Source organism: Malus domestica, chromosome 08 (genome assembly GCF_042453785.1).
Source record: "Malus domestica chromosome 08, GDT2T_hap1".
NCBI classification, from domain to species: domain Eukaryota; kingdom Viridiplantae; phylum Streptophyta; class Magnoliopsida; order Rosales; family Rosaceae; genus Malus; species Malus domestica.
In genome coordinates, this window is record NC_091668.1 from 2,062,501 (window position 1) to 2,083,446 (window position 20,946).

The 20,946-nt window shown below is 37.6% G+C and overlaps 3 protein-coding genes, 1 long non-coding RNA gene and 1 other non-coding gene across 6 annotated transcripts; 2 read left to right on the top strand and 3 right to left on the bottom strand.

Annotated features, from left to right (window-relative positions):
* The first annotated feature begins 2,735 nt into the window (after window positions 1-2,735).
* Window positions 2,736-5,487, top strand: LOC114826439 (protein RADIALIS-like 3). Its single transcript, XM_029106636.2, has 2 exons — window positions 2,736-3,298; window positions 5,289-5,487. The coding sequence occupies exons 1-2, from the start codon at window positions 3,021-3,023 to the stop codon at window positions 5,311-5,313; spliced, it is 303 nt and encodes a 100-aa protein (XP_028962469.2). The 5' UTR covers window positions 2,736-3,020; the 3' UTR covers window positions 5,314-5,487.
* A 429-nt stretch (window positions 5,488-5,916) lies between these two features.
* TRNAA-AGC (transfer RNA alanine (anticodon AGC)) lies at window positions 5,917-5,989 on the bottom strand. The gene has a single exon. It is a non-coding gene; the product is annotated as a tRNA-Ala (tRNA).
* Window positions 5,990-6,822: 833 nt separating this feature from the next.
* On the top strand, window positions 6,823-7,523 carry LOC103420944 (uncharacterized). The gene is made up of 2 exons (XR_527166.3): window positions 6,823-7,112; window positions 7,206-7,523. It is a non-coding gene; the product is annotated as an uncharacterized lncRNA (long non-coding RNA).
* A 1,479-nt stretch (window positions 7,524-9,002) lies between these two features.
* Window positions 9,003-11,173, bottom strand: LOC139198392 (zinc-finger homeodomain protein 2-like). Its single transcript, XM_070827061.1, has 2 exons — window positions 10,709-11,173; window positions 9,003-10,443 (listed from the first exon to the last, which is right to left on the bottom strand). Exon 2 carries the CDS (start codon window positions 10,288-10,290, stop codon window positions 9,247-9,249), a length of 1,044 nt encoding a protein of 347 aa, XP_070683162.1. The 5' UTR covers window positions 10,291-10,443; window positions 10,709-11,173; the 3' UTR covers window positions 9,003-9,246.
* Window positions 11,174-16,701: 5,528 nt separating this feature from the next.
* LOC103420942 (alkylbase DNA glycosidase-like protein mag2) lies at window positions 16,702-20,266 on the bottom strand. Of its 2 annotated transcripts, none has more exons than XM_008358977.4 (2): window positions 18,920-20,266; window positions 16,702-17,038 (listed from the first exon to the last, which is right to left on the bottom strand). In XM_008358977.4, exons 1-2 carry the CDS (start codon window positions 20,038-20,040, stop codon window positions 17,017-17,019), a joined length of 1,143 nt encoding a protein of 380 aa, XP_008357199.3. In that variant the 5' UTR covers window positions 20,041-20,266; the 3' UTR covers window positions 16,702-17,016. The 2 variants fall into 2 exon arrangements, with proteins under 2 accessions (XP_008357199.3, XP_008357198.3); XM_008358976.4 differs by having other exon boundaries at window positions 16,702-17,091; window positions 18,920-20,242.
* Between the last annotated feature and the right edge of the window lie 680 nt (window positions 20,267-20,946).

Consider the following 20,946-nt stretch of genomic DNA (forward strand, 5'->3'; position numbering starts at 1 on the left):
TGACAACAGAAAATACCATCTTCTAGACTATTAAGTTGTTAAATTCACAATAGAAGGACAGAAAAATCAAAGGAAAACTAACGAAAAGTCCAAAAAAAACTTTAGTTTTAGTGAAAAATGACAAATAAAGATATAGTGAATAGTACCAGGAAAATGTAAAAATGTGGTTTTTGGTTAAAAGTGAACAGTACCGTGAGTGTTTCGTTAAAATTCCCAAAAATCAATTGGATTCGTCTACAGCTAGGTCCAACAAACAGTTCGTGCCGTACTGATTATCTTAACGGGTTATGCAAGAAATTGACATGCTTAATGTCTAGATCAGGCAAAAGGGTATATTATGGAGTTCTTAATGGGTGATTGAATATCTTATCTGATTCTTAACGGGTGACTCAATATCTTATCGAGTTCTTGACAAATTCATTAACAGAAGCTGGATGTTCAAATTCGAAACCAAATCCAATTTGGGAACTTTAACGAAAAACTCTCAGTACTGTTCACTTTAATGAAAAACCACATTTTTACACTAAAACGTCAATCATGGTATTATTCACTTTACCCTTTATTTTGTCCTTATCATTAAAACTAAAAGTTTTCAAACCATTTTCATTAGTTTTCTTAAAAAAAAACCATACGGCTCAAAGATTTCTGCATCAACACCTTCAAAGGGTAACCCACTCAACCCCAATTTACATAAATGGCTCAAAGATATCAAGCATTCCTCTTATAGAATCCTAAACTAAGAAATTTCCTACACTATAATATTGCAACACATATTTCTATAAATTTGCGACCGCTTGATTTGTTTTGCTAACACTTTTAAAGGTAGGTTAGTGAAGGGAAAATTAATCTTCTCAAGCAAATACCAAAGATTGGATCTTGATAATTGACTATTGCGGTAAGCAAGAGATTTTTCAGTGTGACAGTCATACGAGATGATACACCACGTGTTCTTATATAAATTGTGGGTTATATGTGTTAAAAGGTTAATAACTTAAAAATTAAAAAATTTCATCACTTGTATAAAAACACATGATGTATTATCCGTATTTGTATTATAACTAAAAATTTCTAGCGGCAAGTAAACTGCATACCAAAACTGACACAGCAACTAAACAGCAACACTTGGTTGACTGCCCCCTTCTGAGTGCTGATTCAGCCAGCAGCTTGGCCAACCTGCAAAAATCCGTTTTGGAATGTAGCTTATTAGAAGCTGCTGTTTTGAACCACCAATTTCCAAGTTCCAATATTCAATTGCGTACAAATCCCAATCTCCTTTTATTTATATTTTCTATGTTACCCTTCCCTAAGTTAATAGCAGGCCCCAGTGAGGCCGTAAAATAAAATTTCAGTGTATCAGAAATATAATATGATACATGAAATATAATAATATTATTGACGTACCAAACCGTGATGGCATATTGAAAATTCTGGAATAAGATTCTCTCACTTTTTGTTTTCCTTTTTTTTTTCTCTATTTTTATTTGAATGGTTACAGTTAAATTACGTTAATATTTTATATGAATTTTTTATAACAAGAGAAAGATAAAATAAGAAAATGTAAAAAAAAAGGAATGGAAACATGAGAGGAGATAATCCTCATCCGAAAATTTTCTCAAGGTCCTGATGTACATCTGTTGTTTTTTTCAAAATTGATGTTTCGACTCTGACATGTTTAAAAAGGGTATGGGAGAGTGAATGATGGGACAAGCAATTGACAAACTCACACAAATAAAAAGAAAAAATGATCGTCAATCTCCTTCGTGCATGATCTGACCATTTTACATCTTCTTGGTTTCCATTCAAATCATCACCCTTTTTGTTGTCCATATCTTTTGTGATGAAGGCTAAACGATCACGTTTTTATAAATGTCATGCTACATATCATCATAGCTATCTTGCCATCTTATTACTAACTATTTAAAAATAATAGACAAATATGTTAGAATGTCGAAAATTTCAGCGTGTCGAAAACACGGACCAGTGTACTATGTATCATAATATAAATGATCAAATTTTTTTTCAAGTATCCAACCACTTAATGCATTGGACCGTGTTTCCTGTACACTAAAAAATCTCTTCAAAACATGAGCATTCGATGTAAAACTAATTGTTTATCAAAAATCTTAAAATTAACTGACAGTAAGGGTTCAAATTTAAAACTATTTAAGTACTAATTTAGACTTTATCATGTGTTGTGCTTACAAGATGTGTCCCACGAGAGATTTTTTAGTGTGCTAGGAACACGAGGCGGTACATCAAGTGTCATAGTATAAGTGGTTAGAGATTTTTTTTTTCCAATTTCCAACCACTTGTCTTATAATACTTGGTATACCGAGTCATATTCCAGTCACATTGAAAAAAAATTCATGTCCCACATGCAAATCTTTTTAATCTAACACACGACAAATTCCTGTTTAGTAATATGAGAATACGTTAAGTTGTTAGATTGTCATACAAATAACATAATTACGATATCATGTTAAGAATGTACATCCAAAGCTAATTCGCAACTTGAGTAGAGATCAGAAAACTTCTTAAGCAGTTATACTATACTTTCATTATTTGAGAAGACAAAGAGTATCTTATACGTACGTGTTCTTTGTGGGTTTGAAACAAGGGGCGAATTGGGATCTAATCCCCACAGGCTGTAAATTCTCAAAAATATACCATTTGTTCAATCAAGCGAATCCCATCTTCTTCTGTCCTTAAAATATTCGTCGACTTGTCAAAAAAACATCACTGTAGCAGTATCCGAAACCAACGACAAATTTTTAAAGTTCACACAACTTGCCACAGCCCCACGAGTCTCTCCTCCTCCACCTGCTTATAAGTAGCATGGCCACCTCTTGCCCATACCATCATTCCCTTGACTTCTTCACTATCTGAGTCCCTTTTGTAAACCCTCGTTTAACTTTAGCTCCCTAACACCATACACATTATCCTCTGCCACTCATCTTATCAGCTCGCGGCAACCGGCGTACGATTCAAACTTCCGGTTTATATCTTCACGTAAGATCGCAATGGCATCGGTTTCTTCCTCGAGGAATTTCAACTCCTCGTGGACGCCGAAGGAGAACAAGCTGTTCGAGAAGGCGCTGGCCGTGTACGACAAGGACACGCAGGACCGCTGGCATAATGTGGCCAAGGCCGTCGGCGGAAAATCTGCAGAGGAAGTAAAGAGGCACTACGAGATTCTGGTGCATGATCTCATGCACATAGAATCCGGCCATGTCCCTATACCAAATTATAAGTCCGCCGGCGGCAGCGGCAGCAACAGAGGATTTGGTGACGAGCAGAGGTAAGAGTAGTTATGTTTTCATTTGTCATAATCTCTTAATTGCTTCTAACCATTCAAAGCTAATCCATACTGTCCATATTCTTCTCCTTGAAAGTAGCTAGACATCCTAGTGCATGAATTAGGAATACGGCTTGGTCACTAAAGTGTCATAATAAAAATGGTTGGATATTTTGAAAAGAAATTTCACTATTGTATCATAACACTTAGTATAATGGTCTGTGTTCCCGACACACTGAAAAATTAGAGGATTCTTTACTGTAATAATGTCAATCGTATTTCGGCTCTGATGGCATATTAGAATTTCCGCAACCAACTCAAAATAAATTGTTATGACTCAACAAGACGAAGATCGTACAAACTATTATGTTAGGTTTTGATTCCCCAACGTGCAATTCACCTTCCCCACGTAAAATTGCATGAAAATATGTTCTTCCTTTTAAGTGTAAACTATTATGTTAGGTTTTGATTCCCCAACGTGCAATTCACCTTCCCCACGTAAAATTGCAAGAGATTTTCCATGCTGTCTATATTCTTCTCCCTGAAAATATGTCAATCGTAACTTGGTTTTGATACAATCTTAGTCTGGAGCATTCGACATAAAAATAATTATTATTGACTAAAGAAACAGAAGATCGCCTAAATTGTTACGTATGGTTTTAATTCTCAGACGTGAGAGTCACACTCTCAACATGGGATTCAAAAGCTATATATTAGTTGAAAGCTGTATGGGTTTGTAGCTTGTCCATGAAATTTTTTTCAGTGTTCTGAGAACACAATCGGGTACACCAAGTATTATTAGTGGTTGGAAATTTATTTTTTCAATCACCCAACTACTTATATTATGACATTTGATGTATTAGATTGTATTATCGACATACTGAAAAGTTTCTTCTTGCCCTCCCTTTCCATAATGTTATTCACTATGTTTTCCACTTATCGAAGCGACAATTCAAACTAAAAACACTAACTTGAGTACTCCCCAATAAATTTTATATGTTTTTTTTTTCTATATATTTTGTATATGCATCCACATCCCATACTATATTCAACTGCAATTCCTAAGGAAGAAGAAGAAAAAAATAAAAAAATAAAAATAATAATAATAATAAAATAAAAAAAGAAAAAGAAAACCACATGAAATCTAGTCCGTACTTGTTTTGGATGGCACACGCACATGATCCTATGACTAAAGTAATTGAGAAACATTGTGTGACGCCAAACACTCCTTTTAATTACTTATCACATTCTCTCATTAATCCCAAAGATTGGAGAGATTTTTCAACATGTAAGGAAGACAGCCAGGTATACCAAGTTTCATAATATAATTGGTTCAAAACTTGAAAATATACATTTTCAATCAATTGTATCATGAAAGTTGGTATATGGGGCCGTGTTCCAGAACAAACTGAAAAATTCTCCTAGACTTGCAAGCGACTGTCATTGGTAGCATAGATTTTTTAGTGTACCCAAAACACGAGATGGTACGCTAGTTATTCTACAAAGTGGAGAAACGTTTTTGTTTCAAGTGCCCCTACTTGTATAATGACATGATGTATGTGACCATGTTTCGAGTACATTGAAAACTCTCCCCATTGTTGGATCTAACTAAACCTCTTGGCAGCTTTTCTAGTTCATGAAAATGTTTATAAATATATACTACTTACACATACACAAATACACACCAAGTAATCCATGCGTTACACCAGGGAATATATTAAACACAGTACATCTTACTTAAAAAAGAAAGCTCCTAGCAAAAAGATGCTAATTCAGTCTGTTAAGCTAATTAAGTATGGCGTTTGTGGGATTAGTAAGATAATGCCACTTGGGGTGTTGGGATAATCACATTGCTCAATTAGCTCAAAAGATGCTTAATTAATTGCTTATTCAACTTGGAGGTTTGATATTATCTACAAAAAAAATTTATGCATTACTTCGAAGATGGAATTAATATATATTTCTAGTGCTAATTACTCTCTTATCTAATCAGGCTTATGAAAAATTTGAAGATCTGATGGGAGGGAACAGAAGACTTGTAAAAAGAAGAAAAATGGATTAATCTGTCATTCTCTAGCTGTTGTTTTCCTTCCTTCCAAAAGCCTAGTGTGCAAGAAAATATATGTTATGTGTTTCTCTTTGTATTTTGTGTTTGGTTTTCCTATTCAAAATTATTATTTTATGAACTAAAACCACAATATGACGTCAACATGCTTGGAGTACAAGTAATCAAGATCGTGTATCTTTGCACGCCAAATCTTGTCTCGAATCTCTCTCCATAACAACGCTCATATATGAAGTATAATTAAAAAAAAACACTACAATAATCATACCAAGAAAAAGGATAACAAAACCAAAACGACTAAGAGGAAATAGCAAATCCCCAGAACGAGGAGAAGAGAACTAAAACAGCAAAGATAGCAGATCCACAAACAATATTACCGGTGAAACAATTCGTCGATCAGAATATTGCAGGTGATGAGAAATCTCAGATTAACAAATGGATACAGGCAGATTAAGTAAAATATATTACTAATCAAATGCACGATCTGTAACAGTATCAAAGTGCTTTGGTCCTTTCCAATTTGTTCCAATGCGATGCAAAAATTGAAATCGAAAAATGGAGATGCGGGGTATCGATCCCCGTACCTCTCGCATGCTAAGCGAGCGCTCTACCATCTGAGCTACATCCCCAATTATTGAATACTGACGAATTAAATTTATTTAACGTTAAATTAAAAGTTGATGGACTTCGTTGGACGCTTAACTTTGTGTCGAGAGAGCTAGGCCTAATGTTTTTGTGTATGGCTTACACATCCTTTTACCTGACACGCATCATCACAACAAATTTTGAGGTCCAGAAATCGGATTATGTGTCTGTGCGGAATCATACACATTACAAAAAAAAAAAAAAAAAAAGACACTTATTACTCTACCCTCTTAATTTTTCGTGGTAACTTGGCCCATGTTTTGATCCCATCCCCTCTCACAAACCCCCTAATTTTTTTACCAATAAAAAAAGAGAGAACAAAACACATAATATGTCATCCGTAGAGAAGACCACCTCCACGATCACGTGGTCTCACTGGCTAAAGCGTTTTAATATGGTTGGACGACTTTGTTGATACTTCATGAGTTTAGGATATAACTTAAACATAAATGAACATTTTATAATACAATAAATTAATAACATCAAATGTCAGTATAACATATAAATAAATAAAAAAACGAATGCGATGAATTAATAACACCACGTGTTAGTATAATATAATTTGTTAAAAAGTAAAGAAAAACACCATAAAGCATGCCACACTCGAATTTATAGGTTTTGTTACGTACCACTCCTAATAAGGGAGCTTTCTGTTACCACAAATTTATGCTGGAGAAAGGGCAAAATTCAATTTGGACTCTAAATTTAGCATTTCCTTTCATTTTCACCCTAAACATTTACTAAATATATGCCCCTGATCAGCCACACTTAATCCTATAAATAAAACACAATTTCAATCCTAATTTTAAGTTCACATAAATAAATTGTGTTTTCTGAACTATTTGTTTAAAGATACTACAAAAAACAAAAATTCAAACAAAAAAAAATGGCAAAGATTGCGTTCGTGTTGATTTTCACATTGGTGTTGCTTATGTCGATCCAGGCGGTGTTGGGTGACGACGATTTCCTGGAAACTGCAAAGGATCACATAAACACCGCTGCCACGGCCGCCAAAGATGCGGCTGATAGCGTGTCCAAATCGGATGCCTTTAAGGAAGCGAAGGAGACGGCGTCAACATGGGGTGATTGGTTTACGGACAAATTCCAGTACGTTATCACATTTTTTTTGGTTTAATTATTTACATATACATCATCAATTTTGTCAGATTAATTATGTATTAACTCGAGTTTACTTTCTAGTGATATGGGTTTCAGCTCGGACGACGATGATGACGACCATGACAGCAGCTCAAAGGCACCGAAATCAGAATAATAAGGTTGTTTTAACTGCCCAGTAATCTTCAATTTTTTAATGTTGTAATTACTTTTTGGTTTGTTGGACTTGGACAAAGATTTACCTAGTTGAATCTTTACCTCATGAGAGGAGTTGAGGCTAGAGATGTTAGATTCCCATATATTATTTGTAAAATAAGAGATTCAACAATGTTGTAACTAAAGCATATTTATGCAATTTTTGCATCCCAACTTGTTTTTTAATATAAGCGATATTTAAGATTTCATGCAGTCGGAACTGTTTTAACCATTTCAATTACAAACCCTGATTAGGCTGACCTAATTGTTTTTAATCACTTGCGCTACGAAACTCAATCCATTGAGAAAATGATCTTGAACTTTAAAGACAATGACAATTATTTGAGGGTAATAATTGTGAGGCTTTTTATTCATAATGGTTTCTGATCGTCATAACTCCGTACTTTGGTCTCTGAGATTTAAAATCGATAGAAGTGGTTCCTGAGATTGTCCACCCTCAATCACTTTTGTTCGTCTGTGAAATCTTTGTTACATTGAGTATTTTTGTCATATCAACCCCTCCTCTTGAACTGGTGGTTTCTTCAATTTAACAGAAATTTTTCAAAGAATGACCAAAATGATTGACGATGGACAATCTCAATGACTAATTCTATCAATTTTAAATCCCAGCCTTAGTGAGCAACTTTGACAATCTCAAAGACTAATTTGGCTAAAAAGACTAATTGTGAGGATCAAACACGAAACGGGAGTAAATTTTAGTGACACTTCACAATTAGGGGAAAGACTTACCTACAACGAAAATATTATTATAACATTTCTCAAACTAATTGTGTTGTCTGTTTTAATTTTTTTTTTCTACCTTAAAATAATGACACAATTCAGGAATGCAAATGGTTTGCATGCACTTGCAGATAGTTTCCGCACAAAGCAAATTGGGACGGGCCTAATTGGGCCATCAATCTCTAAACTCGTAGTGGATTCGATGGAAAGGCCCAATTAACCCAAGTCAAAGTCAACCATGCTAAAGTATCAAGAAGATCAAGAAAATATGGCATAGTAACTCATGTCTTTTAGATTTCAACCACACAAAAAAAACTTACTCGTGCCATGTTTTTAATTTTTCAATTTTTGTCAGAATAGTCATGTCAAAGTGACACATTTTCTTCTCATATTTAACGAAGTATTTTATGCTTTGAGAATTTGGGTCGTTAGATCTTATTATTACATCTTTAACAAAAAAAATTAACAACTAAAACTCTAAAAGTACGAAGCGTACTAGAAAATTTTGGTAAAGTTGACTAACTAGAGCAGTTCTCACATTAAATAAAACTAATGTAGGGCCAAGTCACATCAAATGTAAACAGCGTGAGGTCAAGTAGAATCAAAATACTGAAGATGTCTCGTATGTTTGCCTAACAGTAGCAGGTCTGCTGTTTTCAAACTTCGTGTCTCTTCTCTAAGCACTTGACACGTGTCTTCTAACTTAATAAAACTTCGTATTTCTTATGTAATTACTTAACATGTGTCTTTCAACTTAACAAAAAGTTACCAGTGTTATCACAAAAATAATAGTTATTAGTGCTAATCTTTTGTTAAGTTGAAAGACATTTAATAAGCAATTAGAGAAGATACACGATGATCGAGGAGCAGCACACCTCCATCAAGGTGTGGCAACAATTAAGACAAAAAAAAAAAAAAAAAAACTTGCAACATAACTCCTGGATATAGAAAACTACTTCAAAGTCTTCCTCACAATTCCATGGCATGGCAAAACTAATACGATAAGATCTTGTTAAACAAGAAATAAAGCTGAATAATTAGAGCAATAACAAAGTCCTCCCTTCACTACTGACGAACGATAATCATGCAGATATCTGATCTAGTTAACGCTGGGAGCCTAAGCCTGTTTCATGTTTATACAAATCTCACTTAATTAACACTTAATCTTAATACTACTCTTAATCTCCCTTTAATCTTCAGCTGCTGCCCCTCCCTCCCCTCCTTCTCCCTCCACATTCTTAAAAGACAGACCTGTAGCGATGGCATTAGTAGTAGCAGTGACGTCACCCTGCTTCTTAATGGTGTTTTTGTTGTTATGCATCCAAACCCTAAGCACCTGCCTCTTCACTCCCACCTCCGCACAAAACCTCTCCACCTCCTCCTCATCCTGCTTCTGAATTCTCCACCCAACCTTCTCCCCAAACTCCATCATCCTCTCCTTCTGTTCCACCGTGAACTTTGTCCGAAACCGCTTCTTAGACAAAGCAAACGGCGGGACAGTTCCACCCTCAAAAGCATTCAGATCCTCGCTCGAACTCTCCGTCCCTCCACCGCTGCTCCCGAACGCCACGTTCACAGGCTGGACAATCGGAGGCATCGCGTACTTCTGGTGGTGGTGGTGGTGGTGGTGATGGTGCAAAGCCGAGGAAGGCGAAGGCAGCGGCGGCGGAAGCTGAAGCGGACTCAGCATTATGCTCGACCTTCTCGAGCCGGGACTGAAGGCCGCCGTCTCCCCGTCCACCTCCTTGCGGTGAAAGTTGCGGTGGCAGTCGCACGCCGCACATTTCAAAGCCTCCATCGTCCCCTCCTGGCCGCTCGGCATGAACTCTCCGCAGCCGTCGAAGACATTACCACCAATGTTCGCCGCGTGGTTCTTGAGGCACTCTCTATACCTAACAACTTTTGCCAACGACTTGGGCCCACCACCACCGCCACCGACTCCGGCTTCATGTGGGGCCACCGGGGTCCCGGATAGGGCACGATCCGGATCTGGGTCGCGGATCAACGGCTGCAACGGGATAGCAGCTGGGTGGTGGTTGTCTAGGGTTTGGTGCTGGTGATGAGGAGCAGTGGCAGAACCGTAATTCCCAGTACCATTGTGAATCCCAACTCTTCTCTTTTGCTGGTGATCTGCTGCTGCCGCTGGCGACGGCGATGATTCTTTGGTATTTAAATGAGCATAGCTTAGCGAGCCTGACGTCCTCATTTCGTTATCTTGTGCCCTAAAATCCATGGATTTTTTGATATTCTCTCACAAAAACACACAATCTTCAATAATTTAATACCAAAAGCTGTCACAAAAGCATCGTCTCATTGATTTCAAACGAGTATTTGTGTACTTTCTTGGGGTTCCGAGTCCTCCTTCTGTTAATTAATCTCTGCTGTTCTAAAATAAACAAAAAGAAAAACACAAAAAGGCAGAAATATGTTTCAAATATATGACAAAATTAGAAGGCATATATATAGCTATGTAGCTACATCTTTAAATGTGTATCCATCCTGTTCCTAGTATATATAATCTTGTCTCGAAGTTAGTACTAAATATTAGGGTGCTAATCCCACCAAAACCCATGTCGTAATTTTCAACTGTTTTTGCGAAAAACACAGCTTTATGGAGAGAGAGAGAGAGAGAGAGAGATGAAAGTACTCACAGTTTGTAAGAAAGAGAGATAGAAACAAACAGCTGCAACAGCATCTTTGGCATGACTGCTTGAACATCTATATGGTTTTAGAGAGAGAGAGAGAGAGAGAGAGAGAGAGAGATAGACAGCTGGGTTTGTGCTGGGTTTAGGCTGGGTTTGGAGCTGGGTCCATTGAGATGTTGGTGCTTTTGTGCTTCTGTGCTTCCAACAAGAGACAGGTTGGTTGCTTGTGGTGAGGCCAGCGGGAAGGATAGAGTCCAACCAAACCAACTAGTATACCAAGTAAAAAAGGAGAGAGTAGAGAGAAAAACTAGAGAGAGAGAGAGGAGAGGAGTGAGAGGGAGGAGGGGTGCGTAGTGTACTACACTGCACACGCTGGCTTTCTCCCTTTGCAAGTTTGCAGATTACAAAACAACCGACAACGTCATGTTCAGACCTCTCCCACGCCCTGCCACAGTAGGACCCATCCCTTACCCCTCAACCCCTTCCTCCCCCTTCCATTATTGCCCCTGTTTTTGCCATTTCTTATCTCAACACACTTCACCTCTCAAATGACCCAAACTTGCCCATTTCCAGCAACCCTTTGATGCGACGTAATCTTTGCCTTTGATGATCGTCACTTTTTGCTTAATGTTTCCTTAATTAAACACATACTAAGAAGACTAACTAACTGTTTTTTTCAATAGGCCATAAGGATACTACTGATTGATTGGTCAAATTATGGTTTGAGCAAAGACTTTATATATATATATATATATAGGAAATTTTTAAATGAAGGGATTCGTATTTTTTATAAAAATGAGGATTAGTTGTGGGGTTCACATCATATCGAACTTTAATGATCTGAACCGTCTATTTTTCAAGTTGCACCTCATAGATCAGCCTTGCAAAATATTAACCAAATCGGAAATGTTTAAGACATATAATTGGGTTCAAAGAAATTAACGAAGATTTTGTTATATAAGAAAAAATGAAATTTTATCTTGATAATTAAATAGGCAAATGGTTTCGGATTGAATTGAATTTTTGCAAAGATGATCAATGAATCGAGACTTACAAAATAGACAGTTCGGATCGTTGAAATTCGATGTGGAGTAAGCCCCACACCTAATCCTCATTTTTTTCAAAAAATGAGGATCCCTTTGCATAAAAGGCCTGATATATTTATGTATATATAGTCTATGTAGTTTTCGTTGTCGCATTTTACAAATCAACTTGTGAGAGTGACAATGCTAGGGTAATTGGACTTTTGGATTTGTAAATCTTATCTCTTACTAGTTATATGGATTATAATACAAACAACTAATTTATCTGAAACAATTACAGTGATCGATAAGACAGCTCAGATACGAATAAATCTTGTTAGCAATGAGACAAAACACATGTTCGAAAATTGACAAATAACTCAAACTGTACAAACACCACGAACGTGCACTTCCTGTGCTACATTTGTTGAAATTGTAAAGAAATTAAATCATGATCCCTGAAATGCAACAACTAAAGCTTGTATTTTGCTAATTGTTGCAACTCAAGAATAACGACTTAGTCTTGAGCATTTTTTTTCCTAGACAAATTAACGTGCAGTGACAATGTGAGGATAAATTAAACTTTTCAAGGGTGTAAATACTAACCTTTCTTAGTTATACATATTATAGTGTAGACAAATGACTTACATGAAACAATTAATCATGCAACGCGAATAAAGTAGCTCATACGTAAATAAAGATTCATGCACCTGCTATTTTAATACGGACAACTTATCTAAATTGATCACGATGATCGAAAAAGGCAAATCAAAAGCCAATAGATCTTCATACACCAATTATAATACAGACACCTGACTCATTTAAAGCAAACACGGTTATCGAAAAGACAGCTTAGACATGAATAACTCTGCATTCACCCGTTATAATACAGACAATGGATTTGGCTAAAAATATTATGGTGATAAAAAAAGGCAGCTAAGATGCCAATAAATCTTTATTTGTCTGTCATAATACAAACAACTGACTTACTTAAGGTGATGACATTGATTGAGAAGATAGCTCAAATGCAAATAAATCTTCATACGCTCGTTGTACTACAAGCAACTGAAGCAATCAAGTAATTGAAAAAGGCAGCTTAGATGCCAATAAATCTTCATACAACTAACTTACCTAAAACAATTACGCAGTCAAATTGCATCCATACTTTCATATCTAACTGATGTGGGTTACAATTAATAGGATAATTCCATGCAAAAATAACTAAACAAGGAAGGGTGAAAGTGAAAAGTACTGTTAAAGTGGTCTTGTCGTTTTTCCCTATCTCTCTTATGTCTCTTTCTCTCTCTTAATTTCAGTCTGTCTTTCACTAACTCGGTGAGTCTGATTCATACTCAGAAGCATCAAGGAGCTGAGGAATTGAAAGGGCTAACGTGCTGTCTTCTGCAACGCTTTGATCTGATCATACAACCACGCTTGCCCCAACCAAACCCAATACCATTGCCTTTCCTTTCTCTCATGCAATCGATGGCTTTCTCTCCCTCTCCCTCTGTATCTCTCTCTCTCTCTCTCTCTCCACGTCTTCCTTGGTACTTGCCTTTACCTCTGCGATAGCGACCTGCTGCTACTATTCATCTGTTTTTCTTTTCTTTTCCCTTTTTTCAGTCCAGCTTTCCCACCAATTCTGTTCAAGTTTTATTTTTCTTCCTTCAAAAATTAATTTCAGACTGGAATTTTAATGCACCTTATATGTTTTAAGGAACAGAAATAATGGAGAAGATGAAAATGGAATCTGTTCCTTCTATTTTTTCTGCTCGGTGATATGTTCCTTTCTCAACCAAACTAAGCAGTAAAAACAGTAGCTTATTATTATCCGGTACATTAGAGGTAAAACACACAAACATATGTAGGCTTCATTTCGGGTATAAAAAATGTGATAAGAGTAATTTTTTTTTATAAATTATGTCACGCATGATTGTACCTCCACAATAGAATACTGGCATAAAAGTCACCACAATGGTTTAGTGACATCTTCCATATTTGTAAGTGTAAAATATTAAGGTCAACTTAAGTAGATATTAAATTCGATACTAAATAATGATTTGACTCGTTGTGCGACTTAATATATATGTATTTTTTTTTGTTTCGAAACAATACTCCTTAAGTTTGGGATAAATTATTTAATTAATTACTATTCAAATGTTTATACATGTGTTCGACATAACTAATATGTGAAAAATTCAAAACTCATGTACTATAATATAAATGTATGTATAATATCACATGTGATCATAACAATTGTGCACATAAAAAGTTATTTAAATCCTACATTTTGCAGGACATATCCTAATTTTTGAGAAATTTTTTAGTGTGCTAAGAATAATATCGGTACATCAAGTGTCATAATACAAGTGGTTGAATTTTTTTAAGTATCCAACCACTTGTATTATGACTTTAATTCATCCGAAACGTCTTTCCGACAAACTGAAAAATCTCTTCTAATTCTCCCTACTACTTCGTTACCTGATGCCACTTCCATGGCTCACAAATTTCACAGGATGTTACTCAATTATGTTAGGCACGTCAGGAGTGTGATTAATTAGATACAAAAAGAGAAAACAATATCTAATAATAGCATACTGCAAGCATGACTTCCATAACTATAACTCCTCCAATTTATCTGCAAGGTATTTTACAGAATTTTAGGTCTGAAATAAAAGATTGTTATCCTTGGAGTAATTTTTATTCGTTGATTGACGGCCCTTTCATTCGGCACCAATGAATCACTACAGTCGACTTTTGCCAATGCTCAACGGGTGACTCTTGTAGCTAATCTCCCTTTTATCTTTGCACTCGAGAAGTGAAATTTAGTTTAAGTTACACAACAATGAGTTAGCCATAATATTTTGGTATTGGATTCGTCTCTCATTGGAGACAAATCTAAAACCTTTTTTGAGAGAGGGTTTGGTTAAGTCATACAATGAACAATCTAATTTGATATCGAATTTGCTATCAGCGAGATTCGAATCTAAGACATCACACTTACAAGTGAAAATGAATACTACCAGATTGTAATACTGACCGGCTAAAACCTTTTACTTACAAATCCATATAAATATCACTGGACCCTGAAGGTAATGTGGCGACAGCTCCAAGTTCAGGAAAATGAATGATATAAACCTTACACGCCGTTTCATGTTTTGCCACTGAATCACTGATCAATGGGTAACTGAAGAGGTCCTACACCCTGAAAAAAAAGGGTAACGGTCCTACAAATGTGGGCCCGAAAGATTCAAAAAATATACAAAGCGTAAAAGCCCAACTCGCATAGTGAAACAAAAGCCGTAAGATCTAGTTTTTCAACGGTTCTATTGGGTCCACGGCCCACTATTTTTAATATTATATTATTGATATAGCCACCAATCACCATCAACCGGAGACACATAGGGCCAATTACAGATTTTGTCCCTCCTGTGGTCCTATGCAATTGATAATGATGTATTTTCCTAAAGGGCATTTGGGTCCTAAAGTATTAATTCTTGATTAAGGTTATTTATGGTAATAACTTACCTATCTTGTTAATCACTTAGCACTACAATTTACGATGTATATCTGCAGATGTAAGTAGAAGATTTTAAATTTAATTTTGTGAATAAAGAGTACATTACTAAATTATCGTATCTAGTCTATTGTGTGAATAATTTAAAATTTTATTATATAAAAAGAAAAATGAAATCTTTTTTTTTTTTTTTTTTTTTTTTTTTACAAACTATAACTGTAGTTGGTGAAATTGTTAGTTGTTAAGAAGAAAAGATGGTCGGTAAAGATCGAACCCGCACCAAGGTGCATACGCATCATTGTTTTTCTTCACTGCGACAAAGAATCATCTGCAAAAGAAAATTAAAGTTAAACTTGCGACTTCTTTCATCATAGCACTAAATTAGGTTTTTAAGTTTTCTTTGTGACATTCAATACTAGACATGGTTATGATTAGATTCTCAAAATTGATATGCACTTAGAAAAGGACACGCATTGCATTATTACTAAATCATGTCGTAGAGTAAAACCATCGTGTTCTGACTTGCCGAGAGCAAAATTTGTGTAAAAATTTCACTAAAAGTATGAGCTAATTATTATTGGAAAACTCATCAACCTTAGCCTAATCACATATAATTGTTGGTTTAATTTATAGCATATTCTCTCACAGAAAAAATTTCAACGAGGGACGATTTGAAGCATTGATGAGAACGAAAGAAAGTTCTCTCCTCTCCCTTCACCCACCACCACTTTTCTCCACCCTTCTCCTCCTCTTCTCCCCTCACTTTTTCTCCACCCTTCTCCTCCTCCTCTCCCGCCACCTCTCCCCTCACTTTTGGGAGCATCACGATTCACGCTTGATGAACGAAAAACAAAACGAGAAGGCATCGGGGCGGAGGCGTGAAATTCGGTAATTTCTTGGTTACATGGGGGTAATACAGGTATTTTCAGGGAGAGTGGGAGATGGGAACCTTTTTCATCAAAGCCCAGCCCAATTATAACTAATGGGCTAGCCCAAATGATCCATGAGCCTTCTGGGCATCATCACCTTTCCAACTTTTGATCATTTGGGCACAGAACATGAAGATACTCAAAAGCGCAAGAAAAACAGTCCCGCAGAGTCACTGAATATCATTGGCATCATCCTCAAAATTTTGAATGCAGAAATTAGATCGAAACATCGTTAAGACACCGGTACCTTAGCGTTAGCAAGCAACCGCGAAAAGCCGAATCCAGAAAAAGACTCCTCGCTGAAGCTCATGTGTAACAGAGAAAGCAGACTGCAAAAACACCATTAGTCTTGTCCTTTGAAATTTAGTTAACAATATGCATAAACAACAAAAATGCACAAGGGCTGTTTTGGGTGCTAGGGCAAAATCTAAAGCAGCTAAATTATGGCCTCAGGTGTTGATTCCACACCCACGCCGAGTGCCGGATAGCATCCACAGGTGAAGGGTGTTTTCCATGTCTACAGAACCTACATGGGTAAAGGCATTGATGCATTGCATTCTATCAAGTCCTACAAGAAGTCTCGTCGCCCACATAGAATCGATGTTTTCTAAATTGAAGACAATAAAACAGAGAACAGACAGTATTTATTCAATCCCAAAAACATAATTACTGAATAGGGTTCGATACACTCTGGTCCTTGGAGGGGCTTGAATGTCGCAGAGCTTTCGGCAGCAAACTTTCCACAGGAGAACTATTCTTGCACTGCCCAAGCTGAGTTAAAAAAAAAAAAAAAAAAAAAACAGAAGATGGCAGATAGACCGACAAACATCTCATTTCCACTCCCGATCAAGGTCCCCAGGTACAGGCCCTGCATCACATGGCATGGAAAAGGATAGTTCATCGTGAATGCATGCCCCATTCCTTCCATAAAAAGCAACAACAATTAAAACTTTTGCATACATACATTTATTTCATCAAATAGCTAAATACGATGAAAACTGAACTATTGCTAAACTAATCCAGAGTTCATACTCAAAATAACAGTTACAGAAATTGGTCGTCACCGCAATCAAATAACAAGCAACAAAGAAAAACTGCAAATGTTGGTGCATCATGTAATATTGATTCTAGAAAATCTACCGCTACTACCCACTGAACCAGATACAGGGACAATAAGAAGAGATTTTCGCAGAAGACTAGAATACAAATAAAACAGGACCCACAAGCAATGGTAAACCAATAGTTCGTACTATCGTGCATGGTCCTCAATTAGATTATATCGACCCAAAAAACTCTTAGGGCTCTCAGCCTCTAAGAAATTTCTTCACAATAAACCAATAGTAACAAAAACTGGAGTACCGCACAACTAATAGCATATATTGGTCAAAATCCTAAAACCATCAACAAAAGAGAAAACTTACAAAGACCTGCTGACAACAGTGATGGCTGTATCTTGTTCTTCTACTTCCATACACCTTTACCTCTTTGGAATACTACGGCTCTGACTGAGAAACTACAAGCATATTTCATAATTCATAGCTCGGGAAAAATACCAAGCAACTAAGCTGATGCGGATAGACTGGGAAACAACCTACGTATGCTCTTCGGAGTGTTCTAAGATGAAGAAAAAGAGCTAATACATTAAGAGGCTGAAATGGTAGAGGAAATACTTTGGGGTCTCAATAGGGAAAGGTTTAAGGTGTAAAGAAAGGGAATTGACGAACACATTCTGACAGATTTCTATGGCAAAAAAAATCCAAGTAACTTTCGCATTTTGGTTAAATGCTGAAGCGCTGAAATGGAAAATACGTAAAATTCAAGTGTTGTCATGGAAGAAGTAGAAAGAAAAAGTTGCTGGTTGTGGCCTATTTGGGATAATACAGATGTACACAAACTCGGGATAGTACATGGAGAATAAAAGACAAAGAAAGCTCAGTTTTTAACCTTTCCATTTAAAGGCATTCACGTAACGTTTATCAAACATGTAACTATTAAAAGCATGCACGTAACGTTCATCAACATAGCTACATTTTATAAAATCTATGCCTGCCATTAAAACCCAATAGAAAGAGTGCTTATTATCTTCTTACATTTAGCATGATGTACTAGGGCATGTTTACCTTCTGTTTCAGTGGAAGAAAGTAAATTTGACCTAAAACTAAATTTCACATAACACGTTGACATGGTTCTTTTAACAAAGGTAGAAGTGGCCGAATTTCCTTTCGCTTCTCCATTACGCCAACAAAGAGACACATGATGTAACGTTAACTAAATGCCCTTAGCTCTAGGTGGTTTTTCAATCAAACAAGCATGGAGGGAACATGAGAGATGAGTGTCGAAGGAATACAGAATCTTAGAAGTTCCACTTGCTTCGCGCTATGACAATGTTATAAGCACGTAACAAAACAGGCAACATATTACAAAGTAGTAGGGAAGCACAACTTCAACAATAGCTCAACTCTACGAGTGAACATGAAATTACAAGGAATAACAAGTTGATCTAAATAAATAAAATAAAAAAATGTTTCAGCAACGATCGGGCAGCGCTACACTCCCAGAGTAAGACATAGTTCAGAGAAAGTGAAGCACAACTTCAACATTGTAATATTCTCAAGCAAACACAGTAATCATCCAATAAGTACAAGACCCGGCATTTCGAGTGAAGACTCCTAAAAGACACTATGCACAAGCATCAAGCAAATGGATTTATCTGGGTATTAATTAAAGTGAAAGGGATTAAAATTTATACCCAATATTAATAAGACTGCTGAAGGAATCCATAAGCTGCTGTTGCTGGGGATGCTGCGAGTGCTGCTGCTGCTGCTGTTGCGGCTGCTGCTGCTGAAGCTGCTGTGGTCGCAGACTCGCACCGGCCGCACTCGAAGGAGCCCCATTTGATTCAGAAAATCTCCACATATACATCGTCGCTACTGACCGGTAAGGCCGCCACTTTTCGCACAGCTGCTCCATCTGCGACGGCCGAGGCAGCTCCTCAAGATTGTACAGAAGCTGAACGCCTTTCCGGATTCCGAGGTCGTTGATCGGAAGCACGTCGGGCCTGTGCAGCGAGTTAATCATGAACATGTGCACAGACCAAGACCCGATCCCGTTGACCATCGTCAGCATTGTGAACAACGACTTGTCGTCCATATTTACAATCGCCGAGTCCGATAGAATGCCGTTCTGGTACTTCCGCGCCAAGTCGTGGAGATAACTCGCTTTCCGGCCCGAAATTCCGACTTGCCGGAGCTGCTGCGGCGTCTGGGCGAGCACGGTTTCGGGTACGACGCAGGCCTCGCCGCCGCACAGCCCGATGAAGCGCGTGTAGATCGACGTGCCGGCCTTGTACGCGAGTTGCTGGTAGAGAATGCTGCGGGTTAGGGCAAGGAAGGGGGTGTGGAAGTTGTCGAAGGTCGGCCGCGGGTGGAGGTCGATCAACGGAGCCAGGAGCGGATCGGCGTTTCGGAGATAGCGAATCGCCGTCTCGATCTCTCCCTCGCAGGAAAGCGGCCGCGCCACAATTTTGGGCGCCGAAACGGGGCGCTGCGGGACGGTCTTGATCTTGGAAGCCTTGGTGGCGGCGACGGGTTTGGGGGCTTCCGGTACGACGACGATTTGAAGGGAGGAAGCGGGGTCGGCGCTGTCGGGCGAGAGCTTCCGGATCTTTCGGGGGCGGAAGGGGATTTTAGAAGGGGGGGAAGAGGTCTTGGACGGAGCATTGCTCAGCTCGGTGGGTGTGGGGCCGACTTGGGCGATTGTGGTATCGTCGATGGAGTCATGGTGCGGCGGCGGCTGAGTCGGAGTCGGAGCTTGAGTCGGAGTCTGGGGCTGGGCTTGGGTTTGGGTTTGGCCCTGGGTTTGCTCGCCCATATGTGGTGAGTGTGTTTCAAAATGGATGGGTGGGTGGGTTGACTGACTATACTTGCGGCGGCGGCGCTGGAGGAGTGCGCGGTGGTTTAGGAGGAGGATTGAATTGAAGACATCGGAAAATTGGGAGTGTTCGTGTAGGGAGAGAGAGAAGGGAGTGCAGTTTAAGAATTGACTAACGAGTTTCCGAACGAGTTTAAGGGACAAACTCAGAAGTCATAACTCACTCGGACTAAATATCCAAACCAAATTTTGGGCAAGTAAGCTGTAGATTGGGCCTTAAACATCCCAATTTAACAGGCTTAAACCTAAAGGTCTTGTCCTAAACCGGACTAAACCAATTTCTGGCCCATTAGTTAGACTTTCTAATTGTGTAAGGGGTGCAACTCTGAGGGTTGAACGGTGTAGATGGTCAACCCAACCCTAACCTAACATTCACAATTTGGATTTGGGTTGGATTTGAATTCAAGCTGATTTTATTCAAGTTTAGGTTTCAGTTGAGTTCGGATTTACTTACATTGGGTTTGTGTTTATCCAACTTTATTGAGTTTAATCTTGTAACAGCTTATTTTGCAAGACTATTTAAATTTTGAATCAAACAACATCAATAATAGCTGAAATTTAACTTTACACATCATCATTCACGCAAAAGTAAACCAAATAGTGTGGAGTTCATTTCTAATATTTCAACCATGCGAAGTTAAAATTAAAAAAAGAATACTAAAGTTTTAACTAAAAAAAACATAAAAGCAATATTATCATTCATTCCAATGAAACCAACAACAAACTTCAAAGTCATCCTATAACTTGTACGAACTTATATAATATGAAACAGAATGGATAATACATGCATGAGGCGAGTTTTTATTTCATTCTGACCCGCCTGGTCAAGTTTGAAACCAAGTTGGG

Bases quoted from the DNA above. Each gene is read 5' to 3' on its own strand.
- LOC139198392 (XM_070827061.1), bottom strand. From the start codon at position 10,290: ATGGATTTTAGGGCACAAGATAACGAAATGAGGACGTCAGGCTCGCTA.
- LOC103420942 (XM_008358976.4), bottom strand. From the start codon at position 20,040: ATGGGCGAGCAAACCCAGGGCCAAACCCAAACCCAAGCCCAGCCCCAG. The intron at 17,092-18,919 runs GTATAAATTTTA...TTTTTATGGAAG, and splicing joins AGCAGTCTTATTAATATTGG to GAATGGGGCATGCATTCACG.
- LOC114826439 (XM_029106636.2), top strand. From the start codon at position 3,021: ATGGCATCGGTTTCTTCCTCGAGGAATTTCAACTCCTCGTGGACGCCG. The intron at 3,299-5,288 runs GTAAGAGTAGTT...TTATCTAATCAG, and splicing joins GGATTTGGTGACGAGCAGAG to GCTTATGAAAAATTTGAAGA.